Raw genomic sequence first — 27,635 nt, 5'->3', positions numbered from 1 at the left:
AAATCAATTCTGAGCCTAAACCACTTGACAGCTTTTAAAAATAGTCTGAGTCCATATTAGGCAAGAAGAGGAGACAAAAGAAGATTTGATGGAGGTGTTTTCTTTTTTTCTCTCCCCCCATTTTATTTCAGCTTGCTCATGACTACCTTTCCAAACAGAATCAATTTGTCTGTTTGGAAACCTAAAATTAGCAAAATCATTAACGGGCGGTGTATTATTTAAACATCCCCCTGGCGGGCAGTGCCCGCCGCCCCTGGCTGTGGTGAGCCGCACACCTACCTCCTGTATGTGGGCCACGATCCCAGCTTGGGTCTCAATGTCCAGCTGCTTGATTCTTTCAATGAACTCCTCTTTCCTCTCACACTGCGGAGGGTCACAAGCGTTAATGGAAGCATTTTGCCAGGGAGGGCCACCCAGGGCCACCACAGCCACGGAAACAGTTTCAAAATGAACCGCCCACCCAACCTCTGGCTCTCATTATGAGCAAGAACACTTTCGTCCTCCTACCAGCCCTCACAGGGAGGATTCTCTAGAAGTTGCTCCCATTACCTGCATCAGAATCACCCGGGGTGGCTTGTTTTTAAAAGCCTATCCCGGACTGAAAGCGGGGTGAATGAAACCTGCACGTCAAACAGGCTCTTCAGGTGGTTCTAAACAGCAAAGATGGACAACACCTGGACTAGGCCAGGGGGTGGCAAACTACACGTGTAAAGGGCCAGACAGTTAAGTAAAAAAAAAAAAATCTTAGACTCAGAGGTCATCTGGTTTCTGCTCTGGCAGAGTGTGAAAGCGGCCAGACGTAACATGTCATGGAATGCGTGTGACCGTGTTCCCGTAAATTTTACTTACAAAAATGGATGGCAGGTCAAATCTGTCCCACAGGCTACAGTTTGCTCTAGGTGTTCCCACACTGGGGACAACTTGCTAATGGCCCCATGAGGGGTCCCCCACCCTGCCCCTTGGCCCAAGGTGCCCTGGTACTAAAAATGGCTGCTACCTAAGATGGTCATCATGTGCCTCTCAGGAACAAGCAGCTTCATTTCTACCTCGCGTAAGGGAGGGGCTCCTCCCCACAAATCCAAACACAAGGTGGCCAGGCGCCCTTACCACCCCTGGGCCTCCCTACCTGGACAGCACAGCCCAGAACCAGCAGCAGAACCTTCTTGATTTCCTCCATACTCTTCCCTAGATCAAAAGAGCAATACATTTAATTAAGCGCAAGGCTTTGTAAAAGGTCACCAGTGATCTGCTGTAGGGAAACGAAACATCAGATGAGCTAAAAAAAAATCTACCTGGTGAAATCCATGTAGGTGTGCACAACTCCATGTGTTGTCTACATATGGGTTTACTTTTTAAGCCAATGAGAATTCTGTACATAACTACTTCTGGCCCTTTTCCATTTAAATATATCATAAATTATATCATAAATATCTTCCTGTGATAATTAATGAATTTTAGTATCAGCATCTTTTTAGGGGTGGTAAGCAAAGGACAAATGGGAGAGAATTACCCACGAAGGAAACACTCTAAAACAAAGCCTCTTTGTCATGCAAAGCTGCAAAGAGACAAGAAAGAGCAATGTCAACAAAGCCCCATACTCATCACCCAGCTTCACAGGGTCAACAGTTGGCACATCTATTGTATCGCACTCCTCTGCCTCTTTCTCAGTTTTGGGGTTTAGCTGGAATATTCTAAAGCAAATCCCAGGTAATATATACACATCATTTTTCACAGTCTCATACTTACTTTGTACAAAGGCGACACACAGACTTATCCAACCAATCCCTTCCAGGGGTTCAATTTTTCGGTACTTTCATCTAAATGATGTCACAAGCAACATCTTCATAGCTATTTCTTTATGCACATCCTTATTTACTTCTTTAGAATAAACTCATCTCTTAAGCTTTTCCCACTGTTGAACTGCCCTGCAGAAAGGCTTTACCATTTTCCCTTCTCATAACCAATACATGAAACCCTACCTCCCCACCCCTAGACCAATACAGTCTTACACTTTCTCAGCTTTGCCAATCAGAGAGACCAAAAAACCCTATTTCATCATTTTATATGGTATCTCTTTGATTATGCTTGAGGCCAAATGAGACTTCATCTGTTTAACAGTTTCCATCACTTCAGTAAAGAGAATTAGAATACATGGGTTCTTGGCCCAGCTTGGTTACCCGGAGAAGTGTGACCCCAGCCTCAGCTTCCATATCCATGAGATGGGGGCAGTCAGCCTGAGGGATGTTCAGGGTTACTTTCAAGCCAAAAATTCTGTGGTTTTCTCCCTTTCTCATATCTTGTCCTACTGGGGGCAGAAGGGACATGTTTTCTTGACTTACCAGCAACCTCTCACACTGTGCTAAAATGGCCCAAAGTATCACCAATGACCACTGGGGGTGAAAAAACCAAACTTGAGTCCCAGGAACTAGTGCTGCGGTTCATTTCTGGTTCTTGGGTGCGAACAGGTGTGATGGAGTAACAGGCCACCTCATCCTAATACCCTCAACTGAGAATAGCTACAAACAGCTTTTCCTGAGATGCTGACAACACCGCCGAGTCTCAGAACGGGGGCTCGGCATTCATTCATTCAAAGCATATTTCCCTTCCCACCTACCTCCCAGCCTGCAGGAGCAGAAGGGGTTGGGTGGCTGGACCGAGGGTCCCTGCAGACCACTCAGATTCCATGCTTTCAAGAACACACTGAAGAATAAAATTCGGTGTTGTGTATCAATCTACAGTGACCAAACCCTTCTCTTTGCTAGTAAGCACAGAACATCAGTGTTTGACATGGAAAAATTCTCAAAGACTTTATGAATTTCCTTTCACTTGAGGCCTTTTATTTGGCCCATGAGGCTCGAATCTGTAGACATAAATGTATGCCCAGAAGGACTCACTTCTCTATTAACACTGAGCTGATGATCAGTCACAATTTTAGTTTTGATAAAGAGAAAAGGAAATGCCTACCTGAGAGTGAAACACCTCCAACCAGCCTCACCAGTACCCTTCCTTGGCCACAGCGCTGGCACCCAGCATGTGACCACCCTTGCCTCTGCCCCCTCAGGCAGCCCCCAGATGACTGGGAAGTGCCTCGTGAGCCGTTGGTAGACAGAACAGGTACACACTCTTGCACAGCGATGCACGTCTCACAGGCTATGGAGCTGGAGCTGAGAGCAGCATGGAGCTGACATTCGTAAGAAAGTGATTGAAGGGCTTCGGATCAGCCCAGACAGAAGTCAGAGTTCACAGAGAATCTTTACGTACTGGCTTACAGCAAAGGCGCCAAAGGATTTAATTATATCAGACTTCAGAATAACTAAACTCTGACGATCCATTACCCAGTGCACAGATGGAAACAGCAAATTGAAAAGTAGGAATAAGCACCAGGCAGGCCCACTGCTAGAAGGGCACAAGCCAGTTATATGAGGGCAAGGAAGAGACCAGAAGTCCTGCACACACGAGGGCTCAGAACCACAGTCCGAGGCCATTCAGGGAAAGAGAAAAGGGTCCTGCTCCCCCAGCACCCTGCAGTGACACAGTGACAACTCAGAGGCAACCACTTGCTCAGTCACACCCATCAGACATCAAGAAATAACTAAATTTGCCCTGGGGGGGTGGATAGAAAAATTTCATGGAAAAAAACTTATTTAAAATAATCTTCTTGTTGACAAATGGTACTAGGGAAGCTCACCTCTGCCCTTCGAATGACAGTGCTGTCTGTGCTCATTCTCACCAGGCGAAGTGACTAGAACCATTTGCGTGTAACAAATGCATCCTGTGATTTTTTTAACCCTATACAAATTCCTACAAAACTTAAAAAAAGAGAAAGAAGCAGAAGTTCCCTCATTTCTCAGGGAAGCTGATGCCCAATTTCTCTCAGGATTTCAGTGTTAAGAACTACTGCTATTTTCATAAATCTACCAGATTGTGGATTTCGACAGTTTCAAACATGCCAGAAGACTCTCTCCTGGGTCTCTGCCAGCAAGACTGGCTCCCTGACAGTTAAGTAGGCAAAGAAGAAACAAACCTACAACTTGCCCCACCAAGTGCCTACTATGTGCAGGGTGCTTGCTGAGAATATAACCATAATCAACACAGTCCCTCTGAGCTCAGATCAAGGAAACCAGCAATTTAAAAATGCTGATAAATGCTATGAGAACCTAGGACACCTAGTTTGCAGGCAGGATGAGGCAAGGCTTCCTAAAGGAAATACCCTCTGAACTGAGACCCAAGGATGAGGAGAGAAACTGCGGGGTAGGTGAAGGACAGCTTTTCAGGTACAGGGTATGCAGCATGTGCAAAGGCCTTGAGGTAAAAGAACACTGTGTTTACAGTGTCAAATTACAAATGCTTCTGGCTAAGCTGATGAGAATGGGTGTCAAGAGTGAGAAATGGCTGTAGGGAGGGGATGGGGTGACATGGATTTCAGTACGAGTGAGTCACAAGCAACCAGTGGGTGGGGGAGGGTTGATAACATCACACACTCTTAGCATCTCTAGGCAACCCCAGGGGGAATCCCATGTCTGAGCTAATGCTCCAGACTAAGAAACACCTTACTTACCTCACTACCTGCTTCCCGAGTCTTGACACTGAGAAACTCACACCAGCCTTTCTTAGCAGAAATGGAGTGCATATATGCTGATCTAAGCTATACATAATGCTACAGATGTTGGCAGCAGTCAGCCTCCAAAAATAGAAGGGAAACTCCGATACTGCACATGTGGTAACAAGGGCGGACACAGGGACAGAATCATAGTTGGACAATCACAGTACACCAACTTCTAAAATGTGAAGGCTGAGTTAGATCAGGGTTGTAAATTCCCTGACTTTCTAATCTCAGGTCTGTGGCAGACATGGTTAGTCAATCACATTTTCTTATTGAGCCTAGAATAGGGCCTCAGAATCCTTCTGAACACAGCCCTCTACAGGCACTGCCAATCAATGGACATTGGCACACGAAACAAGCCCATCTTTCATGCCTGGTACATGATCTCCAAGATCCTTTTGGGGCCTACTCCTTGATTCTCTCAGATGCAAGCATTTGAATGTTCATATTTTCTGGTTTCTGGATATGAAAAATAAATCTTGTCTAGAGATGATGTATGTATGAAGGTGAGGATTCAGACAAAAGAAGGTAAGTAGCCCTTTCCAATAGGGAGCTCTTCCTGCCCCAACCTACACACATTCTCCCTCACTGAAGTCAGAAGGCACTGTGATTTTCCTGCCGAAATGGGGGTCAGAGAAAAGCAGAGATAGTGACTCTCCATTCATGCTAACTCAGCTGTCTGCAACCACTGAGGCCCAGGATCTGCAAATCACCAGCCAGGCTGGGGGTTTTCCAGCCTTCCTTGGGAGTTGTAGGTTTTTTTTTTTCCAACCCAAGAAGAACTGACTCGTTTGAGTTAATTCTACCCTCCCTTGTGCCCCTGCTCCTCCACACCATAACTGATAACTGCACTTTCACGTAAATCACTGTCATTTGATCTAATCCCTGAAGAATATTTATCTCCATTTTACAAAGAAGAATGGGGCTCAGACAGGCTGAGTCACAGAACTAAGATTTGGTCCCAGCCCATCACCACCTGCTTCCAGAACCCCAACTCGGCCATCCCTTCGCCCCTGAAACTGTCATTACCTACTGCATTTCCTTCCAGGTTAGGGTAGATCCTGTTTAGCTTCCGATCCCAGTGCCACAGTGCGGGTATTTAACCGGTGTCTGCTGACTGAATGAGGGACCTTACCTGTTAGCATCAGGCCCCAGGTAGAACAGAGAGAACACGTTCAACTTCCTTTCTTGCTGATATGGAGAATATATACATATATTTTTTTCCTAAATAATTCTGCATTCTGCTTTCTTCCAACTTATATGCTAGAGTCAACCCCCAACTGCACTTTTCCTGGTTTCTTATTTAAAATCAGCCATTTCCCAAGGATGATTACAGGACTGTCCCACTGATCTGAAAACAGCATTACACTGAACATGACCCCACGTCAGTGTACACTCTATACCACCCCAAGACTCACCCACAGGGGCACAGTCGGGGGCCCTCCTGGGGTTCTGCTTACACCAAGAACAGCTGTTTATTACTATGTTAACAGTCAGGGTCACCTTCCATGGGCACTGCTGGGGATCAGTGCGGATGGGGGATTCCTGGTGGGTGGCATGTGGGGCCCCTCCATCATCCGTGTTCCAGTCCATGTGGTATGAGGCACCTCTCCACGCCACCTCACAGCCTAGACAGCACCTCCCTCCTACACTCAGAGCTACCACACGTGGCCTGGCCCCCACCAGCATTAACATAAGCAGCACTCCATTTGCTTATTTAGTCATTCAATAAACATTTATCAAATGTAGACTTTGGCAGGCCCCAAATCACATGTCCATATGAAATAGCGCTGGGGTCTCCCAAGTGCACCCTGACCCACGGCCCCCTCATCCCCTTGCCTCTCCATCACCCACAGTAAGTCTGCCCCCACCCCTTGGATCCCCAGCACCGCCTTGTGTGAGTAACGGGAACCTCTGCCCAGATGACGGAAGACAGCCGCTCCCAGATTACGCAGAACAATCTCAAACAGCCACATCAAGCCCCCCCAGAGAGGACGACTGGCAAAAAAGGACTCCCTGCCCCCAGCCTGCCCAGGCCACAGAAATTGAGAGCAAATTAATTCATTTGCAACAAACGACTGAAGATCAGAAAAGGAAAATCACCCCCAAGAATTCCGCTGGACCTGCAGTGTTCGTGCTGCCCGTAGGCAGGGCTGCGGCACAGGAAGATGATGATCTGAGGAAGGGTCCTCCCAACCACCAGGCAGCAAACTCAAAGCCCACAGATTAGCAGTGAACATAAAGACCTTTCACAAATAACACCTCGTCCCTCCTCCTCGGGCGGCCACGGCCGCAGAGGACAGTCCCGCTGGAAGCCATGGGGTGGTTTGGTTATCGCAGCCAGCGGAGCATTCTGTGTATAGGCCATCACTAGGAAGTTTCCTAAACAAAGTCCGGTATCTAGGCAGACCCACGGGCTGTTCAGAAGGCCAGCATTCGGCGGTGCTCTAACACCCGCCTGGGCCTGGTGTTAACCAAGCTTTGCATGTTCCTAGAAAAGCAAAGTGCTGGCTTTCAGCTCAAGTGCCCAGCAACTCCTGCGGTCTACATGGACTAGAAAATTCATTTCTGAATCCAGCAAGCAGCAGAGAAGCAAAGTGGCAAGCTGCAAGCCACGCCATTTGAAACAGAATTGGGGTGCTTTCTGAACCTGCCCCCTCAAGGACGAAACAGGAAATATTAACAAGGATCAAATGCCTGCAAGATTAGCTTTATTTATCTACTTCTTCCCTATTTAAAGGACCTAAGGTTTTTGCAAATACATAACATACAAGACTTGAATTAAGGAGAAATGAAAAAAAAATAAGGCTGGGAAAAAGAACACAAAACGGCTTAATAGCCCTGATGACAGGCCCTCGACCCAAGCACAGCACTGCAGAGGGCAAATCACAGGAAGATGGCCTTTTCTTTTTAAAAGAGCACTCTCAGGGCAGAAGATTGTTCTAGCACACCGGATTCTGAGCCCTCTTCCTGGCTGCCAGGGCAGAGGTAAGCCAGCCTGCAGATTACCAGTGAGTCATCAAAAGGCAGGGTCAAGCAGTGTGGACGATCAGGGAAGGTTTCCATGGAATCCGCAAATCACCTGAAGAACGCCTTGGCAAGAGAGCAAGTAAACACAGAGAGGGTTAAATATTAAATTCCAGGAGTTGCATTTCCCTCCAGCCTTTGAAACCTAAACTTCAGCTATGACAGAAGAATTCCTCTGAGCCCTGAGCTTGCTGGTCAAGGGACTCACAGCACAGTTCCACTCCTCTCAGCTGGTAGGCCCTACCACACACTGCCTCCTCCAGGAAGTCTTCCTGACTTGCCCAGGCAGAAGTCATTACCCACTTTGCATCCTGTGGGAAGCACACTCATGCCACTTCTCACACTGAAACAGAAGCAGTTACAAACTGACTTTCTCTCCTCCATGCCCCACGCAGACTGTGGGCTTCCCTGGACCAAGCAGTGTAGGCATCTGACAAGGAAGGCTGGAGGAGAGGGTTGGGCTGAGCTTCTCTGCTAGTGGCCCACTCACAGGAAGAACATGAAGGCATCCAGTTTATCTGGGGGGTCAGGAATTGGCCGTCTGGTTTCCTCAGCCAGAGCAGCAGACAGCACAGGCCTGCATGAACTGGGAAGGACGGACTGGGCAGAACACTGATTCTCAAGGTGCTTTCCCTGGTGCTGGAAGCCCCTTCTGCAACTTCGGCAAGAGAAAGGCCCTGACCACTGCAGAGCAATTAATGGAGCCCCAAAGCTGTCCTCAAAGGTTCAGGCTGTGCTCACACGGGACCCAGTAGGTTGTAAATATGGGTTAGCTCCTCCATGGACCTGGGAATCCTGCCTGGCATTCAGAATGCAAGAAACACCAGGCAGGACAATGACGGTGGCCAGTCCTCCTGCGTGGGACCCATGGCTGACTGTCCACATATCTGATGCGGACTGCACAACTGATGGTGGGAAATACAATTCTTACCTATGGGATCACCATGCTGTGTGCTTCTGAATTAGTTCCCTCCCCTCTCTGGGCTGGATTTCTGCATCTATACAGCTTCTCCCTGTAGCAATTTACAAGTTTGAAAACCTCTGCTGCGATTGGATACAAACCTTGGAAGAGAAAACTATGTTCTCTTCCAGCACAACTGTTCTGTGATTCATCACATAAATTAATTTACTAACACCCTGGCTTCCTGTCAGAAAACTGTAGCCTTTTGTGAGTGTGGCACAGGGACAGGCCTGGCTGCTGAGAGCCTGAGGGCCCGTGGAGCTGGCCCAGTTCTAGTCCAACCCTTTCCTCATTTCAAGATGAAGCAGACACTGCAGTCTCTTGGTTTTCACGACTCCTCGTGGAATGAACTCTTTGATAAACCATGTAAGTACGTTTAATGGCCGTGCAGCTTGTCACCGGTGGGGTTTTCAGGGCATCCTCTCCAACCTAGGGGACCCCCACACGTGGTACTGGGTTGAGATCAATTCTCACTTGACCCTGACCACTGACACTCGACTTTTGTATCTGAGAAAACACGTAGCTGACGTGTGTAAGGAGCACCAGCTTGCAGGAACAGGGAAGTGGGGAGAGGAAAGGGAAGGAGATAAAGGTGGGTGTCCATCACTTGTGTTTATTGAACACCTACTATGTGCCAGACACTGCTCTAGGTACTTAGGATACATTGGCTACAATAACTTTAAAAAAAGATTCCTGCCCTCATGAGTAGTTACATCCTAGAGGGGGGTAAGATAAGCGATGCAACAGGCACGAACAGTAAATGATAGCGGACTTCGGAATGTACTTCAAAGCATTCATAAGGGCTATGAAAAAAGGCAGGCAGAGCAGGACAAAAGCACCGGGACCTGTAGCTGTAAACAGCGAGGCCAGAATGCATGAACTGGGAAGGGGGTCTCTGAGCAAACTTGAACGATCTGTTCTTGCTAGCATCTGAGAAAGGGCTGTAGGCAGAGGGACCAGCCAGCCAGTGCAAGGTGTGGTGCCAGGGGCATGGGGGCAAAAAAGGGGCATGATCTAACTTTCTAAGAGGAAGAGGACCTACTGCTGTGCTGACAACAGGCTGCAGGGGATAGAGGCAGACCAGGCAGGTGGCTGGAAGCCTACTGTGGGGCAGTAGGGCAGAAGGAGAAAAAGCTCAGGTGTTTTGAAGGTATAGCTAAGGCACCTGACTGACAAAAGGCCATTGTGTAAGAAAGAAGGGTAAGGCTTGGCCGACCAGAAACAAAACAAAGGCCACCCAGGACATCCAGTCCTGGAAGTCTGCACAAGGCCCAGCCACGAGCAGGAGGCTTGTCTGCTAAGTGCCGGCACATGAGAGGGAAGGAGGGGTTTGGAGCAGGGTCCCACAGGATCCCAGGCTGGGCTCCAAGGAGTGGAGTCTCCAGTTAGGAGGCAGCAAACAGATGCATCCCTGCAGGCAGGTATCCAGCTGACAGAGAGTTGCAAAACCACACACAATCAGAGAGAAAAATCTAAAGATGATTCAAGGTATATAACAGGAAATAAGAGAATGACAGTTTGGGGCCAGGAGGGGTGTAAGAAGTGCTTTCTCATATTCACTGAGCTGTCCTTGAATCCATTCAGGACAGGAAAAAAAGAAAACATCCTTCCCTCTGATGGGTGCAGGTTAGACGCACAGAAATATCTTGCAGTGTGTGAGTCATGACATCTCCTTTTTCTCGGTCAGAGGAAGGGGGACAAATGCTTGGCGTCTAAGGAGAATGTGTGTGTGATTGAGTGAGTAAGTGAGTGAGTGTGTGTGTTTTGCACTAGACGCCGTGTTGGGGTCTGTCCTGCCCCTTGCACCTCCAGTGAGGTGCATTTGCCAAAAAACAAAAATAACCAAAACCTGTGAAATGTTATAAATAACAGTACAGTGTCAACACTGGCCAAAAAAGAGCAGAGGTGAGCTCCAAACCACGTGTGGCAGTATTAGTAAAAAGCAGCCCTGCCTCACCCCCTCCAAGGCAACCACACAAAAAAGAAAGCAACTTCATTCCTTAGTTAAGAATAAACCCAAAATGCTTCACACATCTATTTTTGAAATTTAAGACAGAAAACGCTATTCCATAAACATCTCTCTCCAACCCGGCACTCGTGTTTGTGTCTTCTGGCTGGTGGGCCTCCCTCCCCTGCTAAGCTCCTCTGGTCTCAGAGCAGAGAGGTCCCCTGGGGACCCCTGTCAAAACCTACCCATGTGTGTGCCCAGCTTGCATCCCACTAGCGTTGACACTGTGATGAGGTCAAAGCTCTCAGGCCCTGCTGGGGACCCTCAGAGCTTGAGCAATGGGTGGTGGGGTTCTTGTTCTGAACTTCCCCAGCACTCACTGTCTCTAAAACTTCTCCTTCAGAGTCAGGGCCAGAACCTCTTTTGATTGATGTGCACTGATTCTATACACAACAGAATCCATTCACCTGTCACAGTTTAAAACCAGCTTCCTCACACTGCTCTACAACAGGGCCGTGTGGAGGCTGCACACACGGGTAAAAAAAAAATCACCAAATTGTGGACTTAGGATAGGCCAACTTTATGGTATGTAAATTTTACCTCAATAAAGTTGTTTAAAATATCAGTGTTCCCATCTTTACAGATGTTTCTGTTTGGCACCAGAACCAAAACAGGAAGCCATGTTCTCTGCATAGGCCCCATCTCTCAGCCCCACGCAGTCAGAAACGCTAGAACAGGGACTCTGCAGACAGGAGGGCTGGAGATGGGGTTCCAGTGTGTGGAGGTGTTGGGGGAGAAGGGATTTCTGGAGGGCAGCTGGAAGAGGGGCACTGACAAGGAGAAGGTGGGCAAGCTACACAGTGTGATGAGGTGACAGGGTGGCTGGGTGGGGGGAGTATGTGTTTGATATTAGATTGAACCATATGCCATTGCCATTTCTGCAGGTCAAAATGGTTGAATACTGGCAATCACCCGCAGTTCAACCTAACACATGCCCGTGAATGATACGACGGGGAGCTCAGGGTCAGAAAGAGCTGGTTTCTAGTCAACCCCTCTGCTATGGACTAAGGGCTTGTCGCTTACACTCTGTGGGCCTCCCTTTGCTCATCTATAAATGGGATGGCACAGCTACACCCCAGAAGCCACATTTTCATTTCCGTTTTTTAATACATGTACAATGTCTAGCACATAGTGAATTCACCAAGGGCTCAAGGAGCAAGCATCCCTCTTTCCCACTTCTCTGCATTTCGTCAGCTTATGTGGTTGTCTCCAGAGCAGACAGAACAGCAGAGTGAAGCTTGAGCTATTGCTCTGCAGGCACCTCTCTGCCCTGTAACACCAACACCCCCACCCCGACCAAATACATCAGGACGGCAGCAGAGTTTTGCTCAGCAAGCAGACCCCCAGTTTCCTAATGTTTCACAGAACCCAGGAGTCCCAACTGTCCCTGGAGCCCATGGATGCAGCTGGGGTGGGCTGCAGTGGCATCCTCTACCTGGGGCACCATGAAAGAAAGCTGGAAACAAATGTCCCAGAGGCAGAGCAAGGGGGCAAGGTGAACAGAAGGGTCCCTGGGACTAAGGCACCAAGTGGGGAAGGGCTTTCACTGCCAGGAGTCACCGGCTGGGCCTGGTGGACTCTGCAAAGCCAGCATGCGAGGCCAAGGGGGCTCCAGGGACAGCTGCGTGGAAGACCAATGGCAGGTCACAGAGATCGCTCCCTTCTGGCGAAAAGGTGGAATCATCAGCCAGCGGGGACCCAGAAGACACCCCTCCACGAGCACAGTGATTTAATGCTCAGCCACACCTGACCCCGTGTCTCCAGAAGCAGCTATCGCTGCTTCCAGGGCCATGGCGCTAGAGAGAGCTGCTCCTGTACAAGAAATGTCCTTGGCAGGTCACTCAGTTCTTTCCTTTCAGTCTCAAGGCAATTTTAGCTACTATCATGTGGACAGGAGCAAGGATGGCCAGGCTCCAGGGGGACAGAGCCTGGAGCTGCCAACAGAGACACGTTCCAGCAAGTTCTATAGGGCTCTAACATGTGGCATCTTCCCTGCATTCCATGACCCCTCTCACACCTACTCTAGGAGGCCACACACCTGCACTAACAAGGTCTCCACTGGCACACCGAAGTCCCAGGGGCCTGTGAGCATCCGTCCACGAGCCATGGTGCAGGTGAACGCACACAAGGTGGGGGAGGAACTGTGTCGCCTGTGCACTCACCCAGTGAGCTAGCTGGCAGGTGTGAGTCAAGTTCGGACTTTCTGGAAACGTCCAGGAAGACATTTCACTCAGGCTTTCAAAGTCACACCAAGTACTCAAGAGCAGGACTTAGAATCTTGCCCATTCAGGCCCAAAGGCCAGTAGGAGACGTGAAAAGCAAAGACATGGCAAGACAACCTTGCGGTGACATCAACCCAGGGTGAGTACAGCACCGCAGGGTCCCAGCAGAAGGGACATTCGTTCCCTCAAAGACTCTTACTTTCTTGCCAACAGATCCCATATCCCTAGATGAGGTCACTGATTCCAAGACCCTCCGGAGAGCCCACCCTACAACCCAGGCCCCTGCGCTCAGAGAAGGGGAGGCCTCACCTGCCTCTGCGTCTCATCTGAGGCATCAGGACTCATTCTCAAGGGGGGAACGTGCTCCTGGTTTAGTGCCTGAGGGTAACAAACCCACCTCTGAAATCTCACCAAACGATCACGTGTTTTCACGGTGCTGGCGCCAAGCGGGCAGCCAGAACTCTGTGCCCAACAGCTGCCCAGGGCCGATGGCATTGCCCAGGCACTGCAGGGGGTGGCTTTCACTCACCAGACAGCGGGTCTTTGCCGATCATCAAAACATTGGGCAAATTCATTACGATCAGCTGCTGGAGAACTTCCTACAGAAACAAAGGGGAAAAGATACACCATTAAGAACCGGAAACAAAGAATGAGTAAAAGAATTACAGTTTGCCCCGTCCCTGGATGAGCGTGCAGCCATAAAATGGTAACTATGAAGATACTATGTAATAGGAAGGAATATGTAGGGTTTAAATGTGGAAAATCAGAGCTAATTGTGCTTCTGCCTGGATCGTCACCAAATAAAAGTTATGTTCGCAAATGCATAGAGAGCGTGGGAAAAAGGAGATACTCCTCCTGCCAGATACAGCGGGATTAGGTTTGCGTTTCTTTTTAAAGGATGTCTTTAATTATTTTTATTGTATGGTTTGCTGGCACAATTAAAAAACACAGAGTAAAGATTAAAGAGCTGCTACCGAGTCTTTATAACCTGATGATTCAGAAGCCCAGCATTCCACGAGGCCTTTGGTCCAAGTTGTAAATGAGGAGACTTCTCTTATTTACAGCAGCGACTTCCCTGGGAGAGGGATAAATCACACCCGTCAGCAAGGGGGCGCGCAGGAAACGAGCTGCCTTCTGGCCCTCACACCAAGGGTCTTTGAAAGAGGGCCGAGGCACCAGCCATCAGTCATGCCCCTTGTCTGGGCGCCCTTAACGAGCTCTCCCGAAGCGTGCCGGCTCCCACCCCAACCCACCGCACCAGCAGCGTTTCCCAGAGCAGGTCGGTCTTCCCGGCTCAGAACTGCTTCTTCCCCCAATCAGAAGAAAAACATCGAATTTTTAGAAGGTGGACAGGTTTTATTAAGTATTTCTGGTCTTACAAAAGTGGTCATTATACAAGTTCTTCACCAACAAAGCCCCTCTCAATGCCTTTTAAATAATATTTCCATTGAGACAACTTTGTTCCAGAGTCACTGTGATGCCTAACGTGAGGAATCTCTACAGTTAGGATACCATCAAGGGGCACTGACGAAGAAAAGGGGGACAATGACACATTTGGGCAATCCCACTGGGCCCAGCCCAGCACCTCAGCACTACCCCCAGAATCGTCAACGGGACGGCGCCCTTGGCAAGCGCACCAGGAGAGGCCAGCACCCTCACGGGATCTATGAAACGATTTTATCCTCCCTCATTACCATCTGTAGGTGGACCCCACTCCCAGACACACCGGGCCCCTTTCCACTCAGTGTTGGAGAATGTCTATTGGGGGGGGGGGTCACATGTCACCGCCTCAGAGCGGCTAACGCTCTCTCAAACACGTCTCCATTGGTAATACTTGTGCTGGACAGAAGTCCGCGCTGTGTGGCTGCCTCAGCGCTCCTCAAGGCTTAGAGAAGATCAACAAGAACCCCTCTCAACTGAATGTGTTCACCAAAGGATTCCGCAGTCCCGCCCCAGGGGGGCGCAAAACACCTGTCAGGAGTAAAATCGGGGAGATCCACTTTCTGGCTCACTCTTCCAGCAAAAGCAAGGACTCCCAGCGGATGACCGGCCCCTTCTGTCATGGAGTCCCTACCCTGTCTCAGTACCAGCTCCAGCGCTCAGCCCGACCTGTGGAAGATTCACTGGCTGTCACTGTCCAACCCGCTCTGTGGTCCCTTTTAGAGCCCTGGCTGGTTTCCCTCTGCTTCTGTCCAACTGTCTGGAGCACCAGCCCTACTGTCAGGGTGCTCACATTTATGAAGGAGACGCAGAATGTGAATCATCTTGAACGTCTCTGCAAGCATGCAAAGCAGCATTTTTTGGCCAGTGATGATCTAAAGCAAAAGACTGTTGGACACATTGCTAGAAAACCCATGTATTATCCTTCCAAAACAGGATGTTTAATTTTGTCTGATCAGTACTTTCTAATTTTCTCACAAGAACTGTGTCACTCGCAGCAATTAAGAAGTAATGTTTTATGAACAGATGATGTTTCCTAAAATGTGTTCCTTTCAAAACATTGAACCCAGTGGCCAAAAACATTCTGGTGACAATATTCCCCCTAAAATGCCACCAATCACATTTCTAGCAAAGCAGGCTCAGAGGTGGGTGCTGAGGTCATAACTGTCCACTAGAAACCTATTAAGTTCGAATTAGCTAGTAGCCACCTTATAAAAATCAAAAGCAACAGGTGAAAATATTCTAGTAATATATTCTAATTATGTCAATATATCCAAAATATTATCATTTCACCACATAATCAACATGAAATCATGAATGAGATATTTCACATTTTTTCACACTACGTCTCTGAAATCCAGTGTGCAGTTCGTGCTCACAGCACATCTCAGTTTGGATCCTGAGTTTTCACTGGAAACACTCAAACTGAAAAAGAAGGTTCGCCTACCCAAGCTGCTCAGACACAGAAGTTTTCCAGTAACTGAACTGAGTTACCAGTTCTTAATTTTAAATGAAAAACTCACTTCCTCAGTCACACCAGCTACATCTGGAGGCCCCGAGAGTCACATGCGGCTGGCAGACGTCCTGATCCCCAAACCAGTGACAAGGAGACTTGGTGGCTGTCAGTCTCTGAGGAAAGCCAAGCAAACACGTCCCCTCAGGGTGGCAGGGCCTCTGGGGCGACAGGCCAGGCCCTCCATCTAGTGGGGACATGAGGAGGTTGCTGACAAGTGGACCCTCCTGCCTGGTACTTGGAACAGAGAGTCACTGTGGAGGCTGCAGATGACACTGGCCTGCTCAGCGGGCCCCTCGTCACACCCCAGCTGGCTGTGTGAGGCGGGGCAGAGGCAGGATGGAGAACACAGCCCAGCTGTGTGCTCCCCAAATTTGCCAATGAGCCTTCCTGGTGACACCCAGGTCTTTGGAAAGGCAGACGGAAATGTCACATCCGGAGGCAAGGACGAGGATACACACAAGGTGCCATGCGGTCTCTATCTGGTCACCCCATCCTTGAGGCCTGATGGGCAGGAGGGAAGAGTCAGGATTGGGGTGCACTCCCGGAGACCCCAGCCCTTCCCCCAGGGACTCTGCCCTCGGAAGAGCACTCGGGGGTGGGGGATCAGAGGTGTTAAACACAAGACTCACAGTGGATCCGGTAGCCTCTTCTCCTCTCCTCCCTCCCTATACCCCCCTGTAGGTTTGTGTTGGGGAAACTCCAGATTCTTCTTTTCATAAGTGAAATGCATTAACAATATCCTGGCAAGATCCCATTAGTAACCACTTTAAATCAACTAAAAGACATGTCACAAAAATGGATCAGAGGAGGGTGGGTGTGTGTGGACCCACATCTGTAGAGGACCAGGGGAAGGCTTTGTAATGTAAAAAGAGAGAGAATGCGGGCTGCAAATCTGAAATCTAGTATCTTATCAATTCTGAAGTTCCTTGCAGGCTGTCATGACATAAATACGGCCCTACATGCATGGGGGAGGGATGGACAGGTCGGGTTACTCTACAGGAAGCGTCTGTCACCCCAGCTGGTGGGTCCCAGGGGCTGCATCTGTGTTTGCACACGGAGGTGTCAACAAGCCCAGAGACTTGCCACCCCCACCCCTGCCATCCCCAGATTCCCAAGCTTCCTAATCCAAGCCCTGTGAAGGCAACCTGGGGTTGAGGGGGACATGGGGAGTGCAGGGTGGCTAATCTTGAGTCCTGTGAGACTGGCTCTCAAAGGCACCAGTGGAGAGAAGTTCTAATAGAACCAGGAGGCAGAGCTTCTAGAAGGAATACACTCCCTTCCTATTAGAATCTTCTCATGACAAGTACAAGGTACTCAGTGGGGAAAAACATAGGACACGGGAGGGGGGCCCCATTCCAGGCTTCACAGGTGATCAGGCTCTGCTTCTGACAGGGAGGATGACGGAGGAGGGTGATGAGCAGATTCGAGGCACCTGGTTACGTGTAACACTCCATCCCCTTCTTGTTACAACTCAGCAAGTGGCCACAGTGGACAGTGGGACCTGCCAGCCACCCTACAAGCAAACAGGACCAGCATCCAAGTGCAAGCCTTCACTGAGCCCATGACACCACACACCTGTCCCCTCTGGCAAGCACCGTTCCCCGCATCCCAGAACCCAACACTGGGCCTAGGCTGCAGTTCCAGGCTGGCTCCAGTCATCCCCTCTTATGAGCAAGCCTGTGGACAGGCACTGTCCAGTTTTGCTCCTTCCATTCCCAAACTCCCTCAAGCCTCACGCCTCCCATGCAGGTTCAAGGTTTCCTAAGCGTCTGCACCGTGAGGGTGTTGGCGGTGCTAAGCCTCTGGGAATAAAGAGATCTGGAGGGCTCCTTCACTGCCCTGTGGAGCCCGGAGCTCTGCCAGAGGCAGCACAGCATGCAGGGAAGGCAGACAGGAGGGCCTGGGAGGACCCCGGAAGGGCCTGGATGCCTCAATTCACCTGTCTGCTCCTCAGGCTGATGTGACCCCATGGTTCCTGAGGCTTGTAGATGAGGCGCACTTTTTGCACTCTGTCCATTACCTCCATTAAATTGTTAGAATTTAATCCCTTTTTAGCCAGTCTCTGTCTAGGACTTATAAACTGTGCATCTACTCAACCTTGGCAGCCGGATATCCTGGAAGCCCTAAAATGAGCCACACTTTCCCTCAGGACCTCCTCCTCCCTTCGTTTAGCAGCAGGTCCCTTTAAATGGCCCTTCATCTCACCTCTGAGAACAAGTGTGTGCCCCCCAACCTCACAGTGAGCTGTTTACTTCACAGTAAAACTGTCTAAAGAGTATTAAATGGAGGCCCTAAAACACTCCCACCAAAACCTCAAAACAGAGCTGGTGACGGGGTGTGTAATAAGCACTTTAACATTCTTCCTCAGACTGATGCTGGGGAATGGTTAGGTAACAGAAGGTACAGCCACTCATACCTTCCTGGTTAGGAAGACAAAAAATGCTCAGATGAATAAAAGGACACCTAATTGTATGTCCTGTATTAAAGATATGTTTAAAAAGAAGGGGAAACCCTCAAAGGAAATCTATCAAAATGACAGAATTTTCTTTATTAGAATGATCAGGACAAGAGCAAAATTTCCCAACATTTTCTAAACGTTCTGTAATGTGGTTATACCATTTTAAATGAAAATATTTTAGCCCAGTGGCATGGCTCCCCATACAGGCAATGTATAGTCAGCGAGCATCTAATTATCAGATATTGAGCTATGAACATAATAGGTCAACTAAAAAAAAACAATTATCCTTTCTTTCTTCTCAGACAGTTCATCATTGTAGCCAAAATGAAAATGAAACAGATTAGCCTTTAAAAAAAACAAAACAAAACACCCCCCCCTCCCCACCACCGTACAAAATCAGACTGCACTCCAGCTGACGGAAATGCAAAGCCTCCACCACTGGGAGGAACAGAAGCCAGCCAGGAGAACCCGGGCCATCAGGCTGTGGGTGGGGGCCGGAGACCCTGGTGGAGGGGGTGGGATCCCAGAACACCAGCCCTTGAACACAGAGGCTCAGGGTTCCCAGAAAAGTTCCACCCACCTCCAGACGCAATGTAGGGGCCTCAATGAAAAAGGTTTAAAATCCTGCTAGGACCCATCTTGACCTCTGTGCCTGCTTGTAGGGAAAATGGAAGTTCCATAGCCAGGATCCTCACCTGATACCCAATGACCCGGATATGAATAAAGCTGGGCATGAGCCACTTTTTACCCACACATTGCATTGCCATCTTTCAGTCTCACCGAATCAATAGTGAACTTGCCTGGGGCTGAAACCCTCAGACAAGACACTGCTCAAACAGAAAGATCATTTTCTCAAGGAGGAGAAAGACACAGTCCCAGACAAGTCACCAGGTGGAAATGTTTTTGTGTGTGTGTGATGGAGGTTGTCTTCACTTTCCATTGGAAACAGTGGGACTGTTGGATTAAGATAATGATTTCATGAAGAAATTAGACTTCTTTTCCATTCTCTAAGTGAAACTAAATTTCATGGCTTGATATTTTGCTGAGAAGAACAAGTAAATGCTGTTAAAGGCCAAATTTTTAGGTCCATGAATGACTATCCACAGAGGTTTGAATAGGAACTATTAATGCAGAGGAAATGGGAGGGAAATTCCAGAAAAAGATGACACTTATCCAGCAAGAGGCACCCAGGAGGAGGAGGATGCTTATGGTTGCCAAGGAGATCAGAATGGTTCAGACAGCAAATGTGCCTCCCACACAGCCAAAGAAACGCAAAGAATGTTACTGTTGACCTATCCACATTCTCAGAGTCAACACTGAAAATCAGAAATATGAGCGCTATCAGCTTTGCGTGTGCACACAGCACACCTTTGGGTCTGGGGTTCAGATAGTCAAAAGATACACAATTGAGCATGTGCTGTGAGCTGAGAACTCTCAGCCTGGCTGGAAAGGCAGGGAGCTAGACACTCACAGCACAAAAGGACAGGTGTCAGAGCAGCACAGCACAGGTGCACTGCCAAACTTTGCCCAGGCAAGTCTGGGAAGGCTCCCCATAGGAGGTGGCTTCTGAGCTGGGCTCAGAGGTGGCTTCGGAGTTCCACAGGGGAAGAAGACCACTGTATTAATTGCTAAATGTGGCCAGCAAGTCAAGCCTTTTGGTTACACTATCCTACACAACTGCATTTCCCACAGGGGCATGTTTTCTTCCTCACACATTCCCAGTAGGATATCACAGGTCTTCCAGACCTCAAAGAAAATGCCCCCTCCTCCATGCAGCCAGCCTTGATGTCCTTAATCACACACAGTTTTCTTTCCCCTGAACTCCTAATGTTTCATCTGCCCACTTCTGTGGCACTTGCAAATCTTCTTGCCTTGTCAATCAATTTCCCACTCAAAGGCAGCAAAAAGATGCTAATAGTGACAGTTCACAAAATTAGATCAATCAGAAAACATTCCTCAAAATTTATATAAAGTTTTTTTTAATCTATTTTTTGGAAGAGGTGCCTTTCCTCTCTCTTGCATACCAATGAGGGACCAAGTCCTGACAATCAACTGCTTTACTCCACCACCATGAATCCTGGCAAAAATCAGCTGCCATAGGCCTTAGGATTCCACAGCCTATAGATGCTAACAAAAGTTAAAAACATCTGAAAGTGAAGTCCATCATCCTGGCTTGAATACTCCATGCTTTCCAATTCTAAAATCTGAATGTGACAGTTTTATGAGCAAACCAAGCAAAACAAGGTTATTTTAAACTCCTGAGCTACCAGAATGACTGGGACAGAAAAGGTATCCAATGAACTCTGATGTTCCAGCTTCTGTTCCAATGCCCTAGGAGACAGGAGAGACTGTACATCTTCCAGAAACTGTAGAGCATGAGTTAAGGTTCACATCAGTGAGATGCTCCCAGGGCAGCCCACAGAGAGACCTCTAGAATGCAGAGCAGTTTGTCAGGGATCCTCTGCACATGTCCTAGGGTTTATGCTGTGCCATCAATTAGTACTTTTCCATGTGCCCCATCTCAAAACCTCCCACCCAGATCTGACCAAGAGGGGTTCTTGAATATTCTTAAGCAACTCCTTGGTCAAAACAAAAACTGCCCGGCCACCTGGCCTTGGCAAACACCCACCCAACCACAGGGACGGTACATCTCTTTCCTGGTCCCCACATTCATGTGGTCAGGACAAGAATTATTATCATTTCCAATCTGAGAGAGCTGTAGCACAGTGCTGGTAATGTGGCTCAATGGTGGGACCCGAAGCGAGGGCCAGGGTGGACACCGGGCTGGTGAGCTTTCCCCCACACCCACTTCCTGATGGCCCAAACCGGGCACTTGGTATAGCTGATGCCTACCTTATACCTTCTACAGTGACTCGTGATATTTACAACCTGCCGCCCCTCACAAATTCTGCCTCCCACGATGTCACCTTATCAGAGAGCAATAGAGACTTGACCCCAAAACCAAGCGCCACAGCCCACTTTCTGGGATATTACAGCCAGGGGTACGACTTTCTAATTCAGCTGCTGAGAGGAGATTTAAGATTGACGATTTATCCTCCCTTGCCTGTGCTAAGCCTGGGCCCCTGGGGCAACAGGCTTGTAATTCCATCTGGAGAAGGGGCTCTCCTTCCTACCACTAGCCCCCCGACTGGGGCAGGGGGCCCTGGCAGAATGAGTGGATAATGAAGTGCTTTTATGTTAAGAGGCTGTCATGTAAAGTTGCTGGTAGATTCAGTCCATCTGCTCCACCTCAGTTCAATTAATCCTGGGATCCCCAGGGCCTGAAACCAGAGTGGATTTGCACAAGCCCAGGACAGGCTCTGGGACTAGGCCACCCTGTCTCAGGACCCAGCGACTTGCAGCCGACTCTAGCCTTCTGCGGTCCTTCCCGCCGAATACCCTGAAGCTGCCTGTCCTCAGGGCCATGTTCACTGAAACAAAGTCTGTTTTTTGTTTGCAGAAAGAAAAACAAGTATTTCCTTTTGGTTGACAGAGGCAGCCTGTGAGAAGGAGCACCTGGAAACCCAACCACTGCCCCGTGAGGGCAAAACTACTTGCTGTGTGACCCCGGGCAGGTGACAGTCCCTCTCTGAGCCACACCTTCATCTGGAACAGGACTGGGGCCATCTCTAAGAGACACTAGACTTCTTCAATAGGTTGAGGGGGTGCCGCAAAAGGAGAGAGCGAGCACTGACCCAGAGAAGCACAGCACATCTCTATGGAGTCACCGACTCAGGGCTACAGCGTCTAATGACAAGCAAGTGTCCATGCGTCCCAGAAGAACCCAGGGAAGCCAATCAGGGACAGGACTGCAGGATACTTCCAGGGTCCCCCTGAGCCCCCGCCACCTTCTTCTTAGAGCTGTTATGATGCCTGGAGTTACTCTGTGGGTAGAATCATCTGATGCTAAGAACGGCCTGTCTGGAGGCCTTGGACAATGAAGGCGGTGGGGGCAACGCCAGAAGTGTGGAAAGGGTGCTGCCTTCCTCAACTTGGAGAAGAACTTCTGCCCATAAATGGCGTTTCAGGAACCATTTTACATGGTGAGCACCAGCCTGGCCACCGGCAGCCCCGCACTGGGCTCTTAGTAGAAGTTCTGCAGTGAAGCCACAGCGACCACCGGTGGGGAGTCAGGGGTGGGGGGGTGGGGGGAGGACACACAGTGCCCCCAGTCCCCAGCATGGGGTGCTGAGAGGAGCCGGACAGATGACCTACAGACCATGGACGCTGAGGCTCAGGGAGGAAATCACAGGGTGCAGCACCACATTTGGGCCTAGAAAGCTAAGTCTCCTCAGACTCTGCCCTGGGGCTCTTTCACTACTGCAAGGGGCTCACTTTCATTCAACAGCGTCTACTGAGGCCCTACTCCATGCCAGGGCCGCCCTCCAGCAGGGACTCTGGGGTGGGGGGGGGAAGGATGTATAGGATTTGCCAGGAATGGGGAGGGAGTGGAGGCCCTGTCCTAATACTTCAATGCCTGGGCTGCTCAGGGCTGCCCAGGCCTCTCCTCCCAGCTAAAAGAACAGCGTCCCACTTGGGGTTGATGCAAGGATCCTATTTTATGGTGGTGAGGGATCTTACAGCTGTGAATCAGCAGTTACAGACTTCCTTTCTTTGAGCTTCTTAGAGAACTCAACATTTGGAGATGAGCAGGCAAAGGGGGATGGTGCTTGCAGCCGACACCACCCATCAGCCACACTGCAGCATGTGAGGGTCACAGAAGGGCAAGAACAGCCACTGAGCTAGGGAGGAGGAGCCACCAGGTCCATGGGACCCAAGTCGTTCCCCTGCACCCTCATCAGGTGGGGGGCTCCAGGCCGATTCCTAGCCCCTCCTTCCCTGGGAAGGCCCACTGAGCTTGGACGAAAGGCATGGCCTTCCCGGTCCCAGTGAGCAGCTGGTCTGGGGGAACACGGCATCTCTGTTTCCTGTGTCCCACTCTGTTCCACCCCACCACTCACCCCAGGCAAGGCAGCGGGGGTGGGGGGGGTGGGCGGGCAGGCACCCTCCCAAGGCCTGTGGGCACACACCCTGGGCAGGGCCGGGGCAGGCACCACACCTTGGCAGCCCTCACCTGCTGCCGGGTGGTGCCGCACTGGTTCCCTTGCTCCCAGGTACAAGCTGGAGCAGGAGAGGCACAGCATGCCCGGGAGCCTTCAGCCTCAGGCGGCAGCCTGCCAGGGCCTGCGAGGCCAGGGGAGCCACTCCATCCCCCGCCCCCCCAGGCCCCCAGTGTGAACTCACAGGATGGTAGGCATCGATGCTCCCAAGTCAGCCAGGCCTCTGCATCCCTCTCCCCGGGGCAAAAGGCTGGTGGGCAGGGAGAGCAGGAGGGCATCCATGCACTCGCTCATTTACACCACTCTGTTGCCTGGGTACCTACTGGATGTTGGGTGTTGTGCCAGCTCAGGGTGGGGGAGACAGACAAAACCAATGTCCTCAAATTGAGGAAATGTAGACAGACAAGCTCAACAAAACTGACAGGAGCAGTGAGGGTGCCCAGGGTGTATGCATGAGGCTGGGCCCTGTCCTTGGGGAGCCCACAGCTTGACAGGGGACAGACCCACTGGCAAGTCTGGTGCCCTAAAAGAGGGGATGTGAGGCATCTGAGCCCTGGAACAATAGGAGCACCAGAGAGGGAACAACCCAGAAAGGCTTCCAGGAGGAGGTAGCATTGAGCTGAAATGGGAATGAAGAGCAGGTGCTGTCTGGGCATGCGTGCAGGTCCAGGGGTTGTGCTGGTGGCAGGGAGAAAGGCAACAAGGGCGAAGGAAGCAGAACTGCTCCCTCACCTCATGTCTCCCAGCCCAGGTACTGGAGTCACACGCTGCCCACTGCAGGCCCAGGATGAGGGAGACCCAGAGTCCCTGTACTGGGAGTTGGAGCCTGGCACCTGCTCTGTGCTTATCTCCACAGCGGCAGCAGTGGCTCTGCAGTCTCCTAGACAGGCCCACCACCAGCCTGTCGCTGCCAGGCTTCAGCTTCAACCCGACAGGTGGTCAGGCGGGCATCACCCCTGACCAACAGGAGACCCAGCACAGCGCCTGGCTCATAGTTAGGCCCCCAATGGGTGCTGTTCCAGACACGCTCAGAAAGCACACACACGCCTGTCTCCTGCTTCAAGGGTCCCAACTCAGAACACTCTGCGGCACAGAGGCAGGTGGCCTACGGTGACAAGAAGGTGAGACCCATAAAGGAAGCTACCCTGGAGTCCTCAGGAATGGAGAAACCCTCCCCACCTCGGGCTCACCCCCACGGCCCTCTCCCTCCCTTTCTCTTGGGGCCTAGGAGCAGACAGGAAGAAGGACCCCGCAGCAATACCTGCATGTCCTTGCCTGGCTCAGACTTCTTTTCCCTCTGGCCTCACGCAGAGCCGCCTGTCCTGGGAAGCATGGTGAGCTTTCCCCTCGGAGGGGCTGGCAGGCGGCTCTGCTGAGGACTCCAGGATGGGGAAGTGTGCGGGATTGATTAGTGATGCCTGCCTCAGGCACGGCGACAGAATTTGTGCCTCAGAGAATGTAAGGGCTCACGAGAAGCGGGCCCAGTTCTGTGAGGAACGGCAGATTCTCCACGGTGGCCAAGCACGCCCAGGAGGACTATTACCGCCTCCTCCCTTGCCCTGCTTGCCCCTCTGAAAAAGCAGCAGAGGAAACAGACAACACATTTGCAAACTGGCCACTTTTCACTGTTACAGGAGTTTGCCACAAATGGTCAGACTTCATCTAGAGAGCAAAAAACTCTGGGGAGTTCTTTTATTCTATCCCCAAGAATGTAGTATACAGCAGGAAACCGGGGGAGGGTAACTCAAGACAGGGTTGAAAACCGGGGAAGAGGAAGGTTAAGAAATGACAAGTTTGTAATGACTAATAGCTCAGCAGGAAGTGAAAATCTCTAACAGATGGTACTGAATTCAAGATAGCTGTCCACGCTGGAAGGTGGGCAGGAGCTGCTGGTGAACTGACCACCCAACACCTGATGCAGTATTTTCTGCCCTATAGCACTCACCTCCAATGCCTTCCCCTACTCAAACCCCTTGGATGGAAATAATCACTTCCTCATCTGTGCCAAGCCCTGGCACAGTGTACCCCACATTCGAGGTGCCTGGGAACCTCAGGGTCTTGGGGCAGGTACTGGATCGTGCTTACCTCTGAATCTCCCCTCCCCCAGGTCTCTGCCCGTGCTGCTCACCATAGATGCTCAGTAACTGCTGCTAAACTGAGTCCACCGACCACAGGGAGGAAGGGTCTGGTGAGAAAAGAGCCCTCAGGACCTTGGACATTGCCGCTGAATACACCCTCACTTTTCGAGAATGCAAAGAACACTTTCTTTTGAATAATAACCAGAGTGCCTAATAAGCCAGAGATTGTGCTAGACATTTTATGTGTATATTATCTCATTTAATCCTAAGTGGCAGGTGGTACTCTTGGTCTGCTAGCTATCTGCCAACCAAGATCCATTTGATCAACACCTATTTTTGATTCTACAGTTGGGAGACTGCAGCAAACAAGGAAGATAAGGAAATAAACATGTCATATGTATGTGCCAGGAAGTGTTAAGTGTTAAAAAGAAAAACAAACAAGATTGGACAATCAAGAGCGATGGAAAACAATTACAGACAGGTGCCAAAGAGGGCCCTCGAATGAAATGACAGTTGAGCAAACAGAGAGAGGGTGTGAGTCAGATGGACATGTGGAATAAGAATTCCAGGCAAAGTAAACAGCAAGTGGGAAGGTCTTGCAGCTGGAACATGCCGTGCGGTCCTATCGAGCACAACGTGGTGGCGGTGGCAGTGCAGCCTAACCACGGGCCATTCCCCACAGTGCCTGCAGGGAGCTCCTGTGGTCAGCCATCCCTTTCTGAACTCACAGGAGGCACAAGCAGATCACACACTAGTAACTCACTATGACACCAAGTTATAAAGAGTATAAGCCTGGGCACTAGGCACGGTGATCAATAGTGGGTATCCAGGCTGCTGCGTTGAGAAGGATTCTGAGGCCAGTTCTGAGCTTCAAGTCAGGGAGTCCACGATAAGTTAGTGATGTCCGCCTGAGAGGGGAATGAAGACACGGTGGTGCTCCCTTGTGTAATAACCCAATGTGATAAGTGCTGTAATACTTCGTGGTATGAAATGCCGAGGTGAAGTGAGGAAGGGACCAGCAATCCTACTGCTAGTTTCAGAGCCACAGACCAAGTTTCCTCTGCTAACAAGTTTCGCTTTTCAAGTCTCCTCACCACGCAGTGGACGTCTGAGGACAGGGATCTGGACAGCAACCCTCCCCCCTGCTTCCTGGGGCCTGGAACAAGGAGGGGTGCACTCAACATTTGTCAAACGAACTACTGGAGGGCTCCAAGTCCCAGGGTGGTGCGTGTGACCAGCCTGAATGTGGATCCTGAAGGACAAGGACAGTATGTCCTGCCATTAGAGCAACTGGGCCCCTCCTGGGAGAGGCTCTGATTGGAGGACTAGAAAACAGCCCCCTCTCCCTTTTACACAGGAAAAGGGAAGCTTTTCTTCTGAGGTGGGTAAGGTGGGTGTGAGGACCAGCAGCATCCAAGAACATCTGGGACGAGGCATGCAGACCCACCCAGCACCTGGTCACAGGCGGGCCAGCTGAGTGCTTACACTCTGAGCAAATAAAGGCACCCTCGCCAGCTGCTCCCAAGCTCAATCCCGCAGGATGACAGTTGGCCTCCTCCCGCCACAACAGCAAGTGGCCTCGTCCAGCTGCAGCCAAGAGAGGCTGAGAGAGCCTGAGAGACGCCTCAGCCATGCACATTACCTGAGCAGCAGCTGTGTGGGGGCTGTCGGCACGCAGTATGTGCAGAACCCCTCACTGAGGCCCGGTGCTTTCTGGTGTATACGCATCACCTCGTGTCCAGTGCGGCAACGGTGCACTTCAGGTCACAGGAATAACCTGAGATGCACATGCAGTAAACTCAGGACACCCCTTGAGTCACAGGGCTAGTGGGGACCAAGCAAGGGCTGGAACCTGGTGCTCACGGTGTGGTTGGAGACAAGAGGCGTGCACACCCAGCGAGTGCACAGCTCCAGGGCATCCACAGAGGGGACCTGAGGAGTTGGGAGGTGGAGAGGTCCCTGCAGTCTTCACTGGCCACTCACGCTGGTGCCTGAGGAGAGGCTACTGATAAGCATGTGGGGCTTCTTGCCCTGAGTAGCTCGTCCTCTCAGAGGCTCAAATGCCTAAGGGCTTCTTTTTAGGGCATCTGTGTACCTGGCTAGTGGGGGCTCTTTGTTGCACTGCCTCCCCAAACTCAGCCCTGGTCCTCCATGCTTTGTACACGCATAAGCTGAGTTCACTCACTCAGCAAGTTTTTACTGAGCTGGGTTTATTCCAGGCAGTGGCTAGGAGTTGGGAGTGTGACAGCAAAGGAAAGCAGA

At 50.3% G+C, this 27,635-nt stretch overlaps 1 protein-coding gene across 9 annotated transcripts in view; it reads right to left on the bottom strand.

The window, feature by feature from the left end:
* Positions 1–27,635, bottom strand: part of CCDC88C (coiled-coil domain containing 88C) — a 128,121-nt gene that overhangs the window by 67,935 nt on the left and 32,551 nt on the right. For 6 of the 9 annotated variants that reach the window (XR_005053984.2, XM_036991675.2, XM_036991677.2 and 3 more), the window contains 3 exons: positions 13,351–13,420; positions 1,127–1,185; positions 280–363 (listed from right to left, as the gene is read on the bottom strand). Coding sequence is in view for 8 of the 9 variants with exons in the window: in XM_036991675.2 (XP_036847570.2) it covers positions 280–363; positions 1,127–1,185; positions 13,351–13,420 (213 nt within the window). In the remaining variant the exon portion in view is untranslated. Of the gene's footprint in view, positions 1–279; positions 364–1,126; positions 1,186–6,849; positions 6,990–13,350; positions 13,421–13,795; positions 13,897–27,635 lie in introns of those variants that run through there. The other 3 variants (XM_036991681.2, XM_036991680.2, XM_036991679.2) reach the window with 3 other exon arrangements.

This window comes from Manis javanica, chromosome 8 (assembly GCF_040802235.1).
Source record: "Manis javanica isolate MJ-LG chromosome 8, MJ_LKY, whole genome shotgun sequence".
Taxonomy (NCBI): Eukaryota; Metazoa; Chordata; class Mammalia; order Pholidota; family Manidae; genus Manis; species Manis javanica.
Note: the sequence above shows the minus strand (reverse complement) of the source record. Positions and strands in the feature narration are given on the sequence as shown.